General features: G+C 37.6%; 1 protein-coding gene and 1 long non-coding RNA gene across 5 annotated transcripts in view; one reads left to right on the plus strand and one right to left on the minus strand.

Moving 5' to 3' along the window:
* Positions 1-21,791, minus strand: part of myo5aa (myosin VAa) — a 108,358-nt gene that overhangs the window by 14,887 nt on the left and 71,680 nt on the right. For 2 of the 4 annotated variants that reach the window (XM_082182843.1, XM_082182844.1), the window contains exons 17-32: positions 19,949-20,035; positions 19,743-19,851; positions 19,300-19,511; positions 17,782-17,938; positions 15,806-16,045; positions 14,104-14,352; positions 11,202-11,295; positions 10,070-10,218; positions 9,799-9,912; positions 9,490-9,627; positions 7,563-7,619; positions 6,884-7,111; positions 6,307-6,407; positions 4,291-4,347; positions 3,417-3,497; positions 1,531-1,729 (exon numbers count right to left, since the gene is read on the minus strand). In XM_082182843.1, coding sequence (XP_082038969.1) covers positions 1,531-1,729; positions 3,417-3,497; positions 4,291-4,347; positions 6,307-6,407; positions 6,884-7,111; positions 7,563-7,619; positions 9,490-9,627; positions 9,799-9,912; positions 10,070-10,218; positions 11,202-11,295; positions 14,104-14,352; positions 15,806-16,045; positions 17,782-17,938; positions 19,300-19,511; positions 19,743-19,851; positions 19,949-20,035 — 2,272 coding nt within the window. The remainder of the gene's footprint in view (positions 1-1,530; positions 1,730-3,416; positions 3,498-4,290; positions 4,348-6,306; positions 6,408-6,883; positions 7,112-7,562; positions 7,620-9,489; positions 9,628-9,798; positions 9,913-10,069; positions 10,219-11,201; positions 11,296-14,103; positions 14,353-15,805; positions 16,046-17,781; positions 17,939-19,299; positions 19,512-19,742; positions 19,852-19,948; positions 20,036-21,791) is intronic. The other 2 variants (XM_082182846.1, XM_082182845.1) reach the window with 1 other exon arrangement.
* The window catches only part of LOC309508646, a 192,728-nt gene continuing 189,068 nt past the window's right edge, over positions 18,132-21,791 (plus strand). Inside the window, exon 1 of the long non-coding RNA XR_014209637.1 lies at positions 18,132-18,424. This is a non-coding gene — a long non-coding RNA (uncharacterized lncRNA). The remainder of the gene's footprint in view (positions 18,425-21,791) is intronic.

The following is a 21,791-nucleotide window of genomic DNA, read 5'->3' on the forward strand; positions in this document are numbered from 1 at the left end:
ATACTGTATATGTATAATAAAGTATTCTCTTATATTAAATACTTATATAATCATTTATATGTAATAGTGAAACATTAATAATCATTTAATTAATTAGGGGTAATATTTCTTGAGAAATATCAGTCAGTTAAATATTCAAACCTCAGCTGGTGTTCGATTCAACACGGTTGATCGCAGAAGTGATCTCGCTCCAAACTTAATTTTATTCCGCTTTTCAAGCTGCCAAATAACCCAAGCTAGTTCGATTCAACTTGTGAGGTCAAAGTTTCAATCTCCAGGTCAGAGAAGGTCCTCTTCTTGGCTGGGTTACATTTCTCCATGTCATACACTCGAAGGGCAAGGCTTCTGAACCGTGAATTTATAGGGGCGAGATATTTAAATGAAGACTGTTTTCAGATGCCACATTTATCAATGTCCAATTTGTCACTAATGCTAATCGCTGATGGTAGGGGAAAAACATCTATACCCTTGAATAAACTTTGCATATCTTTGCAAACCGTGCATATCTCCTAAAGGTAAATTTTTTCAACTTACAGGAGAATGTATCGGTTACATTTGTAACCCTCGTTCCCTGAGGAGGGAACGGAGACGTTACGTCAGTGAATGACGAAATGGGGGTTTCGCTTAGAAGGCTATCACCTTTGAGTTCTAGAAAACGAGCCAATGGCAAAACAATGCCATGGGTCTGCGGAATTTGCATAGCGCAACTATGCAGCGTGGCAGTCTCGCATCATGTTACATGAGGAGCCGAGACTGAACTCTCAGCTGTTCCAGCGGTACAGCGGTTGTGGCAGGGGGACGTAACTCTTAGCTCCGAAGCAAAAACATGATGCAAGATTGCCACGCTGCTCCTTTTATACCCATGCGGTGGGGCGGAGTTGCGCAATGCAAATTCCGCAGACCCATGGCATTGTTTTGACATTGGCTCGTTTTCTAGAACTCGAAGGTGATAGGCTTCTAAGCGAAACCCCCATTTTGTCATTCACTGACGTAACTCTTAGTGACTGAACGAAAGGGAACACTAGCATACAGATGAGCTGAAATCTAATATGCATAGAGTAAATACCACAAAACTACATTCATGATCTCATGGGGTCTTTAAATTTTACCAGAAATTAAGAAAATAAACTTAGATTTTAAATTGCTTTCTGCTGAGGGCTAACAATTATAAACTTCAAACAACCTTTTAATATACTGAGATGCATTAAGGGCCAAGAACAAGTTTTACAGGCTGCATATCTTGAATGTGACATCATTAATAAAACCAACTGGGATTAATATTAGTCTATTAATATACACCAGTTTAATATTATGAAAAATAGGTGAGGTGATAACACTTAAACTAACTGTCTATTACTATACTCCTTTCAACTAATCAACTTATATTTATGGGGGGGAGACGACTAAGTTAAATTATTATTTGTTCAATAGTAGGAAAAACAATTTGATTTTTAAGAAGTGGATAGTGTGTCTGGCTGGAGGTGGAGAAGCTCTGGTATAGGGAAATGTCAGGATAGTGTTTATACTGACCAGGTTCTCGTTGGTGAGGCGCGTGATCTCGTGTTGTAGACTGGCCTCGATTCGAGCCTCTGGAGGAAGCTGTAGATTCTGAGCCAAAAGCTGCTGCTGACGGTTATTTTCCTCTTTAACACTCTGCAGCTCTCCACGCAAAACCTCCACCTCATTGTCATGAGACCGACGCTGAGCCTGCAACTGAGACTCCAACAACCTATATAGATGGAGAGAGAGAGAGAGAGAGAGAGAGAGAGAGAGAGAGAGAGAGAGAGAGAGAGAGAGAGAGAGAGAGAGAGAGAGAGAGAGAGAGAGAGAGAAGCATTAGCTTCTGTTTTGAGATCAAAGTGTTTAAGGAATAGTTCATCCAAAGATGAAAATGTTGTCATTATTTAGTTATACTCATTTTAAACCTGCAAGGAGAAATTCTGAAGAACTTTTTTGCAGCGCAATGACAGTGCACCATACAAGTAGTATATGAAATTTGTACGCTATATTTCCAGGTCATCTGAAGTCATATAATAGATAACATTGGTTGAGAATCAGATTGAAATTGTCCTTATTCACTGCTAATCTTCTTGTTTCAATTTTAAAATATTGTGCTGATCAGTGTTATGCTATATCTTTGAGATACTACTATAGTTTTTTTATATTTTGAATTGTTTTATTTTTATATTTTAGTTAAATTTTTTTTATTTATTTTTTTATATATGTCCATATAATTTTTATTTCAGTTTTAGCTTTAGTTATTTTAGTACATCACATTAAACTAAATTAAAATTAGAAATGTTGCCTTGGCCTGAAAAGGCACATTTTTGAAAATGGGTTTGAATGTGCAAAAATTGAACAACAAAAACATACATTTGTGAAAACGGTGATGTCAAGCACATGCGTAGTTACATGTTCAGTCTATAGGTGTAGTGTTTCTTTACAAAGTGACATTGCCAACTACTGGCCTGGCAGCAAATTACAGCGGTTTTAGTAATTTTCTAAAAAAACTACTTTGAGGGGATCGTTTTGTCAATGTTGTCGTCTGTACGCGAAAAACACAAAGGAAAAACGTTTCTATTTTTAGTACATCATTGTCATGTAAATGCACCCTTGGTTAACAATAAAAACCCTAGTGCTGATGTGATACACCAGGTTTGAAAATACAAAAAGAAAATGTGCTATAACTAAAAGAGAAACACCTATTAGAATATGCTGAAAGTAAATGAGATCTGAGAGTGGAGGTGAAGATTTTCAGTGAATAATTATATATCCACCTGGTTCTCACACAATGCTATCGTATAACTTCAGAAGATTTGGAATATTGCGCACAAGCTGTAAAGACTAGTTTTATGGTACTTTTGTGTCCTTTTTGGAACTTGACAGACATGGTCGCTATGAACCGTCATAAAGGTTCGGAAGAACATCCAGAACAAGATGTTATGGCATAATATAAATAATGGCCAACTTTAATGTTTGAGTGAACCATTCCCAACTAAGGCTAAGAAACCTGCCCATTCTTTCTTGCGGTGCAGCGGTGCAGCGAGTAATCAGCATTCAACTCTAGAAATCAACTCTAGAAATCAATTTTACTTATATTTTTATAAAATCTTTTTTATGGCTACATGCTGTTTTAAAATAAGAATTTTGCAACCCAATTTAATTTTGGTTAGTCCTGTATTAACACTACAAAGAGTTCTTGCAGGTTTTGATACAATGAAGCACTACTCATACTGTATGTTAAGGAGAACAGTCTGAACACACTATTGTTTAGGGAAGAATAAACAGCAAAATGTTAGATGATTATGTCTTTAGAAAGCTGAGAGACCAAAATCAGTCTAAAAACGGAGAATGGAGAGATGAGAAAGCTGAGCGCTCAGACATTTCTACATGCTCTCATCTCTCTGCTCTTTAACCTGTTTGTTTCCTTTAACCCTTCATAAACCAACCACAGCTCTCCATCCTCATTCAGTTTATGGTAATCAGGGAATGGGGATCTGATGGGGTGGAACAAAGAAAGAAATGGTAAGAACGAAAAACAAGGACAAGAGGGGGAAAAAAATGTGTCAAACTTAGATGTGTGTGGCATGTTGAGGAGTTTTACAGGTTATTGAAAATAATTGTTCACCCAATATAGAATATTTGATATTATATGTGAGGAATGGAACGTAATATAAGTCCAACTAAGATTTGAGAGCTGCTATATGGAGGAGGGAAAGATTCATGTAGGAAAATAATTAAGTAAAACAGCAAAAAGATGTCAGTAAATAAAACATAATAAATAATGAAGATAAAGACTGCAAGTGTAACCATCAATTAATAATAATAATTAAAAAAAAAACATAAAAAAGAAATAATTTGCCATCCATTCATTCACATAAATTAGCTATTTGTGCACTGAAAATAGGAAAATAGGTAATAAATGGCATCCAAGCAGTCAGCCAAAAGCCACATTTACCTTTGGACGGACAGAAATTCTGATCAACACAATGTGATTTTGCTGGCATATTTTGCACAGTCGTTCATGAAGATCACTGCACTGGTATATTATTGTGCCATAATCCATTTCAAATAAACCCTCCTCAAAAGCTACCTGAAGCAAACTTTGGTTGTTTAATATTTTAAAAGCAAACTAGACTTTAGACAATCCCGTCTGATTAGTTAAAGGTCATGCCTAGCAAAGCTTTTCTGTATGTTTTCTCATCTATGTATGGGCTCTGGAATGCTGCTCTGCTCTGAGCTGCACACACATGCAGTGAGAGCGGCCCATCATGCCTGTCCATCTGTTACCTCAACCTGCTCACAAGCTCGTTCACTTCAGTCGGTCTGCGTGTAAACCTGGGTGATCTGTGCAGGACAGAGATGAGCCGTCAACAGACAGACAGACAGACAGACAGACAGATACAGACAGACAGAGGCCTGATCCTAAACACTGAGGCTTGTGAATAACGTTGTGAGAGCGATAAATCATAATTTCCTCAGTTCGAGATAAATGTTATTCAATGGATGTATGCGAGACACTACAAAGAAGATAACCAGCAGCAAAACATAGATCAGAAAAGAGGTTCTCAAACCGAGAAGTTCGAGGGGCATAAACAGAGATGGGTAGTGTGATGGTAGAATAGATCACTTGGGTGTTTGCAAAACACAGATGATGTGTTTTGTGGGCGGAGCCTACATGGTGACAGAAAATGACAGTTCTGCAGTAAGCAGTCTATGGAAGCCACGGAATAAAACATTAAAAAAGGTAATTTCGAGTTTATATCTCCACAATTCTGAGTTTTTTCCCCTCACAATTCAGAGTTTGTATCTTCAGAATAATAAGAATTGGTAGATATAAAATATTTCCCCCCCCCAGAATTGTGATATAAACACACAATTGTGGTTAATAGAGTCTGAATTGGGAGATACATATATAATATAAAATATAATTTCATGCTGTAACTGTAGGGGTAATACATTATGTCCCCTATGAACTACATATGTGAATATTATATGTAGACCTAATGTTTACATTATATGTATGCTTTAACATTTTTTTATCAGCCCAGTCTGTCCATTTAATGGCTTGACACTATAAATATGTGTACAAATCTGTGTAGACAGCTTTTTTATTTTAATGGAAATTATTTAGTTCTGGCATGCCACGCCAAAGCTGTCTGATTTAAGCGCAGAGTGACTGTAGGTAGTTTACGGGTGCCAAAACACATCAGAACTTGCCACATTAACATATAGAATTCAACTGATGTGCTGTTACACCATGATGACTGTGCAAGTGAGCATTTATCATCTATTGTACAATGACTTCAAATGTCATGCATCCAGTCATATTTAAATTCTATCACTGTTTTGAATATCTTGATTTTAACTCAACCTTATGTAATATTACTTTTTGGTTCATATCCAGTTAAAATAAGAAGAAAAATATATTTGTTTTTTTTTTAAGTAATAGTCCATTAGATTATTAGAAGCTTATGTAATATCCACTACCATTCAAAAGTTTGGGGTCAGATAGTTTTGTTTAGAAAAAAAACAAACATTAAATTGATCAAAAGTTACATTTATAAGGTTACAAAACTTTTCTTTCATCAGAACTTTCTATTCATCAAATAATCCTAAAAAGAAGCATCACTTCACAAAAAATACAACACAACTATATTTTAACACTGATAATGAGAAGGAATGCTTCTTGAGCACCATATTATACATACTAAAATGATTTCTGAAGGGTCATGTGACACTGCAAAGCCACATTTTCAGCAGTAGTTACTTCAGTTTTCAATCACAGAATTAAATTCCATTTTTAAAACAATATTTAAAAAATATGCATTTTTGATTAAATAAATGCAGCCTTGGTGAGCATAAGAGACTTTTTCCAAACACATAAAAAAGATCGACCCCAAACTTTGGAATGGTAGTTTACATAGCATTTTGGGGTACAATTTCTGATAAAGATTACTATAAGTCATTCCTTCTAAAGTGTTACCAATCTGTTTACAGGGGAGACACATTTGAGATGTTGATATTGAGATAATTGAAATAATAACAGGTGTTCTTGACTTTTTCAAAAGACTAGCTCGACTGTAAGTCGAATTAAACCTACTATATAGTGATACTAGAAGTAGTAGCCCTCTGGGGGATACAAATCAAAGTTTAAGAACCTCTGATGCAAAACATGAAGACTTCACTATGAGTAGGGCAGAGAACAGGACTTCACACAACATATATACAGTATGAGATGTAATGGATTTGTGATTCAGCACATGACTGCTGATAGTGGAAGAAATGTAAAGAGAAGCATTGCACCTGTTGGTGTCTTTGAGACCCATGTAGGCCTGGGAGATCTCCTTGGCATCGGTCAACTTCTGCACATCCTCAATGTACGGCAAAGGTTCAGTCATGGTTGCCTAAACACATACAGAAGAGATTCACACTCATGTAAGTTATAAATCACCGAATCCATCAACTAACTGACTTTTGAGCATCAGACACATCACAAGAACCATTTCTCGTTCACTTCATTCTCAGTTAATAAAAGTGATGTTAGAACTTGTAAACTGTAAAGTTAATATACAACGTTTGCGCTTTTCATATAAATAAATTGTCAAATGGCTTACAAACTCTTAATGTTCGACAATATCTTCCCAAACTCTGAACGACAGCAAACGTTAGCATTATAGAGACTAAAATGGAGATGGAAGTGATGTAAATGATTGTTCTGCTGTCTGATCAACATACCTTTTCATCCTGTTGTGAGTGCAACACAGGACAAAAGGAGAGATGAAGTTAGAAATCTTAACAAGACTTATGTTAAGCGAAGAATGTTAGAGACAGATATTAATGTACAAAAACTGAAGTAAGAATGAAAGGCTTTGTGTCTGACCTTGTGTTGCATGGCCTCTTTCTGACTGACGAGTTGAGAGCGCAGGATGAGCACCTCTTCCTTCCGCACCTCCAGCTCCTCGTTGGAGGAGTTCAGCTGATCCAGCAGGACAGTGTACGGAGGAGAACCCGGACCAGCGGAAGCGGCATCAGCGTTGCCTCTCAAAGACTGACGCATCTCATTCAAATGATGTTTGAGCTTCTTATTCTCAGACTCCAACTCCTGACGCTGAAGAGAATTCAGAATTATCAACATACAAAAACATTTATACATGTAAAAAAACAAAACATAATATTACTATATAACATATAATATACTACACTGCATTATCTTCCTCATTTCAGACGTCCATTGTACTGGACAATTTTTGTTCTATTTCCAGCTAAGACAGCAGGAAGGTGTTTCAACACAGCTGTAATTTCATAAGTAGTGGTCAAGGACCATACTAAAAACATATCTTTTAAAAATGATGTCATAAATTGACCTGAAATAGAAATATTTAAATATGTACTGGTAGTGTGGGCTACGATCAAATCTCACGTCAGGTCTCAGCTCGTGTACGCAAGTTTTCGAGTTAGTGTGAACTTGCGTGCGTGTAGCATAGTAAATCTGGTGGAGAATTGTAATGAGAGCATTTTGTTCATTTAGATTACGTGTGTGTGTGTGTGTGTGTGTTTACCTTGAGAGATTCATACTCCAGCTCAGCGCCACGAGCTTTCTTATGTTCCTCATCATCCTGGCCAACAAGAAAACACATTTTCAATCACAGTAACAGTGTGTATGTAAAAGTATATGTATGTATGTGTGTTTAGGTTTACTTAGCTATACATTGAAAACAATATATCATAATTTTAAAGTTAAAAGACTGTAAAAAATCTATGGTAAAAACTTAATTGGTAACTGTAGGTTCCCTTACTATATACGGTGAAAAACTAAATAGATCTAATGGGACATTTCATGTTAATTTTATAATTTAAGGGGAAGACTGTAAACGTAAACATTGTATGAGTTAATGAAAGGTTCATTTTACTTAAAAAGTAAATCCATAAAAACTAGTTATTGCTAATAATTTTGCAAGAGGTATATGAACAAAAAATGTGTTGGTCATCACATTAAAAATAACATTTATGATATTACAGTTTTGAAGTGCTGGAAAAAGATGTGTAAGTTAGTACTTTTTAGCATTTGACTATTTCTGTCACAATACCATAGTTATGGTTAGAGTTACTACATTAGCCTAAATCCATGGTGAATGTTGCTGATTTGTGGACTGAAAGCCTTCTGTGTTTCTCTTGGTTTCCACGTCAGCGCTGTTTGATCTGATACCTATGGTTTATAACAGAGAACTCTGCGCCGAATCGGAATGTTTCTCACTAGATCTCGCAGCGATGATGTTATTAATTATGAGGCGAATTCAATGGATTTCTTCACTGGACCTCCAGAGTCTGGATCTCCTAGTAACAGTGTTGCGTGATCGAGATCGGCCCGCGACTGGCAAGTTTGCGGCGCTGCGCTGTCTATTATTGGTCCGAACTAATGAACAGTCCGTGAAGCATAAATGAGTAGCGCATTTTCGTTCTGCTTTCATTTTGTTTGCATTCGGCAACGTTGTGGTCGCGCCGGCGCGACCTAAATAAATATTTGGTCGCACCGGCAGGAAAAATGGTCGCAGTCTGGAGCCCTGAAGCCATGATATCTCTTGAGGAAAAACCAATATCGCGCTCGCACAGTCGTAGCTAATTTTCTCATGGGTCAAATTCTCTGGGCGGGCAAGGCAGAGAAAGGGGAGGTAACCTTTCCCCGTATGACGACATATAGGTTAGATTCCAGATTGGCCCATCTGAGCTTTCATTTTCTCAAAGGCGGAGCAGGATACCCAGGGCTTGGTTTACACCTATCGCCATTTCTAGCCAATGGGGGACCACAGGCAGGCTAGGGGAACTCATATTAATGTTAAAAAAAACTCATAAAATGAAAATGTCATGCCATGGGACCTTTAAAAAAACAAGTACATTTTTATTCTTATTTTACCAACCAAAAAGTAATATTACATAAGATTGAGATATTCAAAACAGTAATATAATTTAAATATGACTGGACGCATGACATTTGAAGCCATTGTACAATAGATGATATATAGATATATATATATATATATATATATATATAGATATAGATAGATAGATATATACACACAGCTCTGAAAAAAATGAAGGGACCTCTGCAAAATTAGTAGCAATATCTAGTTTTTCTGGATTTACTTTTTTTTATATGTATATGTTTGAGTAAAATTAACCTTTCATTAACTCATATAATGTTTACGTTTACAGTAGATATATATACACGTTTATATCTATACATCTACATATATCTATATCTATCTATCTATCTATCTATTTATTTATATAAATATATATATATATATATATATATATAAATCTATATAAATCTATATATATATATATATATATAAATATATATATATATATATAATTTTAGTATCTGGGTTAGGGAGATTTAGATTATATTTAACTTTAAATAAAAACATTGATGGTATGTTCTCATTTAGAAATCAGAGTAAAGTGTGTGTGTGTGTGTGTGTGTACCCTAGCTCTAGCCCGCTGAAACTGCTCTTCCCTCCGATCGAGTTCGTTCTGCAGTGATTGTTTTTCTTGCTCTAGTTCGGATACTCTCTTCTGTAGCTTCAGGAACAGGGACATGTCCAGTATCCCCTTGGAAACATCCTGAGGAAAGAATAAAACACATCTCATTTTTATATCCACAATATTATCCACAGTTTTATTCCTAGGATCTTTATAACGTCAAAAGTCAGAAATTAGTTAACTGGCCTAAAATGAATTTTAAATCATAAACAACTGAGTAATATGAATGATCTAAATGATTTCTGCTCTCACCTCCCCTCCGCGGGACCCTTCCTCGGACTCTGCAAATTCGGAGTTGTAGGTACATTCTGATTCGTTGCTGCTGTGTGTGGAGTCTGTGCGCCTGTGACCAGGTTTTGGAACATTCTAGAAGAAAGAAAGGACCCATCAGAGAACTGGAGGCTTTTACTAAAAGGAGTGTGCTGGATCTGAGCCTAAACCAGCCTAATCTTTCAGAATACCCATTGATTAGTTAATTTTCAAGATGTGAAGTTAAGTAATCCCTAAATGATCGTGTCCTCACCACTGCAAGTGTGATCTCCTCTTTCAAATCGTCGTATTTCTCCTCTAGTCGGAGGTGTTCGGTAAGGAGGTTCTGGTAGCGAGACCGTTCCTCGTTTAAATCGTTTTCTAGCTGCTGGGTTTCCTCCTTCAGAGCCCTCTGCATTTTGTCTATAAAACACATACATGTTAAACATCATTCACACACATTCCCAAAGAACAGTCAACCAATATTGAATTACTCAATCATCTGACTGCAGACTGACTCATGTTGTTGACACTGCAACAGGACAGGGACGAGTATCATGTTAGGAAAGCACACACAGAAATGACAGACACTGTTTATAAAGGATTGTGTACATTAGGTATAGCAGTGTGTAAGACTGGCTGATAATCTTTTGCAATATTCTTCATATTTTATATTATCAGAATAGTACATTTTCTGATGATTTTAATGTGCTGTTTATTTGGCACTATTTGGCATGGAAGACACGTAACAGTGTGACACATCCAAGACAATGAACTCAGGGGCCGTTTACACAACACCATTTTCATATAAAAACTGAAAACTTTTGGTCGATTATTTACACGACAACATCGGTTTTTGAAAACAATACCATTATTGTCTTGTTGAATTGTGTTAGTTTAGTAAATAGTTTTAGTAAATACATCTTCTGAAGTCTTTTGTAGATATAGATATTCAGATATGAGTCTAATCATGGATGCAAATGCAGTCAACTTGCTCTCGAGTGTTGACGGACCGGCTTTGACTGTTCCAATATGACGGATGGTTTATTTATAGCAGCCCACAGAAACAGCCGATAATGTAGATGTATATATATCTATGACCATGACAATGACAACAAATGAACACAAACTAGAAACCATGAAGATGGAAGGAAACATAGGAAATAACGCAACACAAACTAAAAGTCCATGAAAATGAAACCAAATCACCAACATAATGTTACATTTTGTAGTTAAATAGTGATATTTATTACAATATATTGCTATACTGGTGCATATAAATGATGAATAAAATGACTAAATATTCTTTGAAAAATATTAAATAGTTCTACCTTGTGTAAAAACACTGTTTTTAAAGAGTTTGCACATACATCGAACAACATTGACATATTCAAGTTTTTGCTTACCTGTCCACTGCTGGCCTTGTTCCTGGATCATTCGGTTCAGGTCGTTTTTCTCGTTCTTCAGCAAGTGGTTTTGCTCCTTTAGTTCTGAGATCATCTGTCACAAATATTACACAAACACAATCAGTCGACTGCATGCCATTTTAGTCTTTAAAAGATTATATGAAAAAAACAAAACTATTAGCTATGGTAATCTGCATCGTGTCACAGATGCTTGTATTGAACGGGAACATTCATTTACTCAACACACATTCAATATTGTATTATTGTGGCTTTGTGAATCGTTCTATTCCTCTACTGTACCACCCTAAAACTAGGCTACTTCTAACATTTGTGCTGAGCGCTAGTCTCTATCTCTCTCTCACCTGTGTGAATGTACAGGTCTCTTCTCTTCCCAGATTTAAAGCAGTGTTTCTCTAATCCCTGAATATGGAGATAAACAGGAGTATCTGTGTCTTTAGAGGGCTCTACAATCTAGTAGGACTGTCTAAAAGCAGGGTAATGTGGGTAACCTGTGGGACTAACTTGACTTTGAGGATCTATTGTGGAGAATTTGCTAATGTAATGCCACACCATCAATGAGGTTTACGACACACATCAACACACTGAGAAACAGATCAAACACACACTTATATAAATTATTAATTTATATACGAGTCATACACAAATAACATGGACACTAATGCTACATTCACGCCATGTCGTAATTGCAATAGTCTCAAGATGACAACATGTGACGTTATATTCGGAGCTGTTCACGTCCTCAGACTGGGAATTATGCGTTTCTATGGCACCACTATCAACGTCTAAATGAATCTGCAGCGGTCAGGTGGTACAGCAGTCATGTGGTACAAGTAAGAGCTCTCAAACAATTGCCATGTTACAAGCTGTAATTATGAGCTCCATGAGGACGTGAATGCTTGTTACAAGTTGAAATCGTGTAATTGCGGTAATTACGACATGGTGTGAATGCACCTTTAGACATTTTAATATAATTATTCTGTTGAACTAATTTGCAAAGGTTTTGTAAATCACTCAATGGTATGGGAGAACTTTATGACACTGGAACCATGAATGTACTGTGGTACATTTAATTAATCGCTTTTTTGAATCAGTAAATTGACATGAGCCATCCAAATTAACTGACTTCTGGAACACTACTGAGTAATGAATCAAATGAACGCGTTTTCTATGAATCCGTTTACTGAAACGAGCCATTCAAATGAACTCTTGTCAAAGGAACACCACTGGGAGACGACTCAAACGCATCAGTGAATTTTGGTGAATTTAAGCTGTCTGAATGAATTAACTTCCCGGGCTGCGTTTAACTCCACTTTTAGACAAAGTACACTTCCCTAAGCACTTCCCCTCAGGGGAATCCCCACCGCCATTTTGATGTGCGTTCAACTTGGTCAAGAGGGTGAAGAAAGTATTATTTGGACAGACCCTCGACCCCTCAATTTTGTCAGAGGGAGCGAGTCTACTCATATGTACACCAGGGAGATCCATAGACCACAATGCGCACATTGTTACGCCACAGCAGATTACATTTTTTTTAGCTTTAATTTTCCCACACAACTCTAGTGTTTGATAATGGAGTTATTTTGACATTTACCGGCATATTGCTTTTAGCTATCTTAAACTTTTTTTTACACAGTTATAGTTCATTGTATTGTTATCATTTTCGTTTGTCATTTTTTATATTTTGTCCAACAGCCCAAGCATGCATACAGAATGATCCGTAAAACAAATCAATAAGGATAGATCCATAGCGGATTCCAAGTGATCAAGGGCTTATTTAAACCCGTTGCAAGGGTTCCGCCAGTAGTGGGCGCTCAATGTTAGCAATGACGTACATCCGAGTGAATGAGACAGATGGAAATTAGCGAGGGAAGGGCATAAAGAAATGGACTTCAACGCAGCCCAGGATTGGGTAATGACTCAATGCATCAATGAATCAGTTCGTTTTCAGTTCATTGAAATGAATGACACAAATTAAAGGGATAGTTCACTTTGAAATAAAATGTTGGTATGTTTTAGCTTACCTCAAGGGCATCCAAGATGTAGGTGTCTTTTTTTCCGCAGTAGTTTCAATTTTGATATTTTTAGGTCAAACTTAAAAATATTTGTCTGTCAGTCAAATAATGCAGGTCTATGGTCACCACCTCAAAGAGCATGCACAGAGTCCAAATTAAAACAATTCCACATCGTCCAAATTAAACAATTCCCCATCGTAAGTACACATTGATGGCCTAAGACACGAAACGAGCGGTTTGTGTGAGAAAACGAACAGTATTTAAATCGTTGTTACCTCTTGTACACAGCCGCGTCCAAATGATCTGAGGGCGCGGGCGGGTATAGTATACTATAGAATTCGCCTTCGCTACTGCAGTTCATTGGAACGAAACCGTAGCCAAGGCGACATCTAGTGTATATATCTATACCCACCCGCGCCCTCAGATCATTTGGACGCGGCTGTGTACAAGAGGTAACAACGATTTAAATACTGTTCGTTTTCTCACACAAACCGCTCGTTTCGTGTCTTAGGCCATCAATGTGTACTTACGATGGGGAATTGTTTAATTTGGACGATGTGGAATTGTTTTAATTTGGACTCTGTGCATGCTCTTTGAGACAGTGACCATAGACCTGCATTATTTGACTGACAGACAAGAACGGTTTGACCTAAAAATATCAAAATTGAAACTACTGCGGAAAAAAAGACACCTACATCTTGGATGCCCTTGAGGTAAGCTAAAACATACCAAAATTTTATTTCAAAGTGAACTATCCCTTTAACGGATTTACTAAGTGAATAACCCTTAGCTTTTTGAAAAGTGCTTTGAACATCGCACTAGTACAGGCACATCACAGCTGCACACAACTACAAGTGAATGTACAGCACCTGTTCCATCTCGTCCTGGTAGGTTTTCGCCCATTCCTCAATGGCTTTCTTTTCCTTCTGTGTGTTCTTCAGGTCTTTACGCAGTTGCTCCAGCTCCTCCAGAAGAGTTGTAACTTTGTTGGCGTTGTTTTTGGCATCCTCTTCTGCCCCTCGCAGACGGTGGACTTCCACACGCATGCGCTCAGACTCTGCAGCATGGCTGATCTCTAGACCATTCAAACGCTCGCTGAGAGAACGGTTGTCCTTGCTCTAGAGTGAAACCAAAACAGAACATCAGTTAATTCTATTTAATTACATGAGTACTATTTTTGGGGAATTTTAGTTCTTGAATCAGAGTAATTCAAATTTACTTTAGTGAATTCATCTTAAAAATCTTTTTTTAACGTCATGGCATTCTTTGTGTTTTGCAGTGTTTTTGATTTGCAAAATCCTGTTTCTCTCTAAGTTTAAATAAATGTTTTACTCCAATGTCCCTATAAAATTCCTTATCAAGATGGATTCAGACTTTTAAACTCCACTGTACAAAACCTTTAAAATGACATTGAACCTATATTGTACTTTTTCATCATATGATTGTCATCATCATCATCATCATCTAATTGTCATTAGAATCAGTACATTACATTGACAGCTACATAAACACACACTTATGCCCTATTCGGACGGGATTAGTTTTACAAGTGTAGATAGACTAATGTAATTTTACCATAGAACGTCTGTAGTATTAATGGCCAATTCGCCCGGGATAAGAAATCTCATTAAAACTAGCAGAAGTGGGAGGGGTAACTTGATTTATGCACCGCCATAACCTCCCTTGTCGTCATGTGTGTATTACTTTGCTTCCTGATATCACGTGCACAAACACATATAATCTATATATAACCTATAAATAACAGTTAAAACTCAGTTAGGTCCGATCGAACGTTTTATTAATTAAATTCAGATTGGATTATGTTGGTAATAGGCACTTACCCAAATCTAAAAGAAGTTTCGTGCCTCTATCAAGTGCTTTTGACCTTCTTTTTGATCTGAATGGAATGTGGAAAACACTTGAGTTTTGCCACAGTCTTGTCCCACCACCTAGAACCTCAACTGAATGCTTTTTCAAGCGCCTCCATACTGTTAAACTAATTCAGTCCGAATAGGGCTTTAGATAAAATTTCTGCACAGGGAAACCCAGATATAAATGATGTTATCATACATAGCTAACACACTATGACTCATTCTAAAGGAACTAAAATCAGCTAGAGACAAATTAACACTGACATCATAAAGTCAACATGAAAGCATGCTGGTAACCCAGTTTCCTTCCATAACCTGATGTTTTTTTGACTAAATAATGATATTCACAGGACAAAAAGGGGGGTAGAATTTGATTGGGAAAAGTAGAGTCAACGTGACAGCTGGTTGGATGGAAGGAAGCTAAAAAAGCAAAAGGGCGAAAGTTGTTTCATGGGTGGAGCAAGCTATTACATTTTATGAAAGATTTATGATGACAAACTTTTTTATGGAACAAAGTGCACTGATGCCCAAGAAGGACAGGAACGAGCATTACGATTTCATATTGGCTTAAGAAAATCCTCCTGAGTTTTACGCTGGACATACAAAAGAGTAACTTTTGTTTTGCTACTCAGAAATCATATTAACTGAACTTTTGAATGAGGCACAATAAGCCACATCATCTCAGTGTGAAGTGTGGTACCTGTTCGTCTATCCTGCGCTGCAACTGCATGATCTTGTTCTCCATGCCGATGTTGAGTTTCTTGAAGTGTTCCACCGAGCGCGCCTCGATCTTGAGTTTTTTGAGTTCCCTCTTGGCTCGCATGCGACGGATGCAGCACTGCAGGTACACGATGGCTCTGAGCGATCGCTTGAACCACTGCCGCGCCAACCAGCCGCGCACCATCTTCTGAATGATGATGGCCTTGTGCTCACGCAGAAGCTAAACAAATACACAACAACACATGATGAACAGGAGAAAACAACACAAATATACAAAAGAGATAAGAATGACAGTGATCACTACAGTGACAGCGCAGTGAAATGCTCTCAAATCGCTCAATTCTCTCTCACACCTTCTGCCTTTTTAATTTGCAGATATTACACATCCTGCCTCGATAATCCACTGCTGATCAACAGAGGTCTGACCGAAGGAAAAAAGAGGAGTGAGAGTAAGTATAATACAGCCACAGCTGCTGTGGTCCATCAGTGGGACAGTCCCTACACTGGAACAACCTGTTGCCTGTGAGATCACATGACCAAACACACTGGCTAAGAGACATGAGGTCATCACAACACTGTGCTACTTCATCCTCTTCCAGAGGCTTCAAAAACCAGAGAAAACCAGTGACCACCTAGTAAGCCAGCAAAACTCTAGGTTGATAATTCATAGAAAAGACCTCAGGATGAAACAGAATTGCTACTTTCTTAGTTTAATAATTTATTTATTGTTTTGTTACTGGAAGGTGCTCTTTTCAAATAGTCTAGAGTGGAACCAAACACACACAATTTTATTGGCAGCCAATTACTCATCATTTAAAATAATCTCTCAATATTTCAAAACTGATTGTGGTTTATTCTCGTTTTTCTGCTATTACAGATTACACCTGGGTGCAAAAAGTCTCTACATATTTTATTTTATTTTGTATCTCATTATTGATATTTAACTTTAATTTCATATATTAGTTGTTTACTCTGTTTGCTATTATAAGCTGCAAATGCTTTGGAGATAAAAACATACTGTTTCTTTCATAAAAAGAAAAATGTATATCAAATATTTGAAATTTGAAATCAAAACATTGGAAAAAACTGAATATTGTAAACTGAAAATTTGAGATTTTGCATGAAATTTATATTACAGTTCAAAAGTGTATTTGGTATTTATTACCAAATATAAGTATCTTATGCTCACCAAGGCTGCATTTATTTCAAATTTATTACATTTATTTATCACGCATTTACATAAAAAAAGGAAGACCTACAAAATTGCGAACTATTTTTACAATTGAATTCATTCCTATGATGGCTAAGCTGAATTTTCAGCATCATTACTCCAGTCGTCAGTGTCACATGATCCTTAAGAAATTATTCTAATATGCCGATTTACTGCTCAAGAAACATTTCTTATTATTATAAATGTTTAAAATGGTTGAGCTGCTTAATATTTTTGTGGAAATCGTGATACACTTTTTTTTCAGAATTATATGATGAATAATAAGTTGAAATTAATGCATCTTTGCAAACTTCCTAAAAGCAAACTTATTTCTTTATAAAAAAAAATTATCAAACTTTTGAACAGTAGTGTAAATTGAAATTAAAATGACTAATTTTAGAATCAGTCACTCCTATGTGTTTAATCCACTGCACTTTTAAACTCATGCAGTTCCCTAGGGGTGTAGTTAGCCACTTTCACAGGTCATGTGTCCAATGCCTGAAATACTTCACTGGTTTCTAGTGTGTTAATTATAAACCACCCTACCAACATCATATGTTACCCTGATGCATGTTTAAATGTTACAGCAAAAACAGAAGTAAATGACAAAATGCAAAGGTGCATGTAAATAAAAGTGCAATATTGAGAATAGAAGAGTTAGAAGTGTATTGTTAGCAGTGTGTTTGTGAGGCTTGTATATGTGAGATTGTGTAAAAGTGTATTAGAATGTGTGGCTTCCTCCTCACCGCTTTGTACAGTTGTCTGGCCATGTAGGCCCTGAGGATGCACTGCATGGCCAGAGCAGCAGCCTGCTTGCGTTTGTAACATGTTCTCTGGACATACATGCGCTGGTACTTCTGAATGATGATTGCAGCACGTGTGCGACGCAGGAATTTTGCAAGACTGTGGGTCAGGAAGAACAACGTAGAGGTTAACACATGCAAACCTCCACAATTAAATACTAAAAAACAGTTTAGAGTGCAATAGTTGGGTTCTCCGAAGTAAATTCCATTCATATTTTAACAATGACTTGCAAACCCTTAAAGACAGATATACTGTGAGCTCCAATGTTGTTAATTAATGGTATATGCTTTTGTTGAATTCATCAGTTCGCATTATTTGAACCTGTTTTCCAAAGAATGGTGTTTAAGAGAGGAATTTCTGGTGAAAAACTACATTACCCTACCCTGGAAATCCAGAGCTCTCGCGAGAGCACAATTTGAATTTGCTCAGCAAGTCACTCTGGCATTGAGTAATGATGCTCATTAACTATGCCCTTGTAGCCGAGCTGCCCCAATCACATCGGGTTATCTGATATAGGCGGGCCAGAGGCGAGCTAAACAGATGACGACAGCGCTGTGACGTCGAAGTCATTAGTAAACATTGCAAGTTGGCTATGGATGACCACCAGTTGTTTGAAACAGCTTTGGCTGCTACAATGAACGAGTTAGACTTGGCTTTTTATCTAAAAGAGGAACAGAAGATAGCGCTCGAATCGTTTCTTTGCAAGAAGGACGTTTTTGCTGTTTTGCCGACCGGATACGGCAAGAGTCTAATCTACCAGTTAGCTCCGCTGGTACAATAGCTAAGTGCATGGGGCTCTGGATACATCACCCCGTGGATTGTTGTGATTGGTCGTAGTGCTATCCAATTGAATGCAGTGAGATTTTCAAAGGCATGCTTGGTGCCGCCCCTCGAGCTGGGAGATTTTCATTACTCAATACCAGACCCTTAATCTTTCAGATTTGGGTCTGGATTCCCAGGCTAACATTACCCATGATTCTAAAGAAAATTCCACCAATCAGAGTCATGGTGAGAAAATTGCACAAAAAGATCTCTGCAGCGAACGGCCACTACCATGATGCACCGTGAATGTCTCCCTACGCTAATTGTAAATGTAAGCATATTTTGCAATAAATGTAATATATATATATTTAATCAACATCTTTAAATCAATAGTTTTATACTTCATTTTAATTATGATGAATGTGATTCAACTACAATTATTTGATACGATTTTGCTCTTTCCCTTTTTGTTGTCTTCTAATTAGAGTTTGTAATGTTGTAATTTTCCTAAGCTGGGCTGGCTGGTTTGGCTCATAGCTTTAAACTCATAGCTTATAATTCCGGAACCATCTCCACAGTCAAAGTGAACGGGCACTGTTACATTCTAGAAGCTCCGGGTCATCTTATTTTGTATGATTCTGCTTTTCATAAATTGAGTCTGGCTCCGCCCACTTTGAGATGAGTCCCCTCCCCCTCACCAGCGGGCCTGGTGTCCACGGACGTATCTCTGGATGGTTGTGGCAGCATGTTTCATGCGCAGGTACTTCTTGCGGGCCAGCCAGCAGCGGATGGTCTTCTGGATGCGGATGCAGGCAGCACGCAACTTATCTGCACGCAGTTTCTCCAGGTACGCAACCTGCCCCGCTCGGAAGAAAATCTTGGTCTTGCCAAACTGGTACTTATCTGGATCCTATTGAGAGAACAAAAACATGGACAGAGAATGAATAGACTTTTCATTCATGTTAAACTTTACCTTCAACAAAATTGTCTATAGAAAATGTGAGTATTGCCAATTCTGGGTGGTTTTCAGGGCATTGTTGCTATGGTTATAAGTTTTTTTTTTTTTTTTTTGGTCAAAAGAGTCCAAGTCCATAGAGAGTATAAATATAGTTTTATAAGCTGAATTGTCCTCTTCTTGTACCTGCACAAGTTTCTCCAAAACGTTCTTACAGGTCATCTTCCTGTCCGTCAAAACATCTTTTTGTACCATCAGGACACGATACCTGCTAAAGAACTCTTGATACGTCCACCTGACAAACAAAAGTAGTCGTGCAAACACAAATATACAGTCAGGAAGTGTTTGACAAAAGGGAGTTCAGTATGTTAATGTATAGATCTTCACTGTACCTAGATGGGAAACCAGCTGCAGAGATGCGTATTGTTTCCAAAACTCCACATGCACGCAGTTGCTGCACTGCCCTCTTGGGGTCAAACCTGGTAATGACAGAAATCAGATATCAGCCTAGAATCACTATCACTTCTTCTAAATCTACTGATATAAACACAGTTCAAAATGATATTTAGAATGAAATCTCATGAAGAAAAAATATTAGGCCTGCACATTGTCTAAACTAGTGAGCTGCCAACCTAGACAGCTTTTTGGGGCATGATTGGCACACTCCTGATATGTAGTGAAATGATGCTACCTTTTGCAGTTCTGTTTAGCACAGCAGGTAACACATACATTACACGCTGCAGCTTTAATATAGGCAACATTTCTTCATATAAGATGCTGGACAAAGCTTAGGGAAATTGTGTAGGTTTGGGAATCTTTATGCATCTCTTGATTCTGAGAAAAACAATCTGATTCTAGGTTCTCAACTTTTTTGTATCGTTGTACAACAAAATATTCAAAGCCCCCCTCTTCAAAATTGGTAAGATATTTCCGGTACTTGCTGTGATTGTGACAAAGAGGTTTGTTTATTTTTTTTTTAATTGATGTATTGAATTAAAGGCAGGGTAGGCGATTTATTCCAGAAACTTTTTTTGTTATGCTGGTTAAAAGTCTCTTCACATCCTGATAGCAATCACTAAGTTAAGTTGTCTAAATGTATTTATATGTGTGTGTATTATATATATATATATATATATATATATATATATATATATACACACGCCATAACTACTGTAATTAAGATGGAAGAAATGAAAACCCATGATGTTTTACTCGGAGCGGTTTGTGATTTGAATTTATGCATTTCAATTTCAACACTATCAACGCATACATTAATCTGCAACCGTCAGGTGGTACAAGTAACAGCTCTTTAAGTTGTTTGTTTATTATAATTGTAATATTTTGTGCTTTGAGACATGAGGTAGTTTAATGCCGTCTCTCGTGATGCTTTTGGGGAGTGGCTTTGGAGACGCTTTGAAGGGAGAGTGGAATCTTATGCTTTTAAAGGCACACTATGCCCCTAGAGTCGCTGTGGAGTACTTGTATTTAACATTACTGTCGTAAATACCACTCGCGCAGAGCCGTCTGCACTCACGGCCTGATCCCTTCCGCCCTCTATACCGGTACCTGTTTCAATAGGATGGAAGCTGAAATGAGTGGAAATAAGGTGTGGCCCCTTTAAGAGCTGCGCGCGCCCTGTTGAACTGTCGGCAGTCTGTATTGTGTGTGCACCTCGAACACCCCATGTATGCGGGTTATTTCAGTTTGATGCTCATTCTTATCCTACTTTTGTTTATCAAGTAAAGCTATGGACGGTAGAACGGGTGACAGACAGTTACATGAGTTCGATTGGGGAATAAAGTGCAAGTTGTGAGATGCCAATCGCCTCTGTGAGTCTGTCTGTAATAACTTCATCTGTGAGCTATCCCTATTTCTCCTCCTGACACAACACGTTACAAAGCGTCGGACATCAAACAGGCACAGATAACCTCTGAAGATGTCTACTAGTCCATCAACAAGAACGATATTTATTCAAGTCTGACTAAATAACGTAAAGCAATTCGTTACATTGCGAGACCTGATATCACGCGATACTTCCTGACGCTGAGGCCGGCGGCCCGCCGGCTCAAAGTTGCAAGGGTGTTTTTTCGGCTCACAGGCGCTCGGGGGGTGCGAGACGACCACCATTCAACCCGAAAAAAGTCATATAACTATTCCAATGAGTCCGAAGCTGTTCGGTTAAGGTAAAAAAGTGACTTAGTTCACCTTTAAAGCTAGCTTGCTAATGCTAGCCTC

This window comes from Leuciscus leuciscus (assembly GCF_965113295.1).
Source record: "Leuciscus leuciscus genome assembly, chromosome: 10".
Taxonomy (NCBI): domain Eukaryota; kingdom Metazoa; phylum Chordata; class Actinopteri; order Cypriniformes; family Leuciscidae; genus Leuciscus; species Leuciscus leuciscus.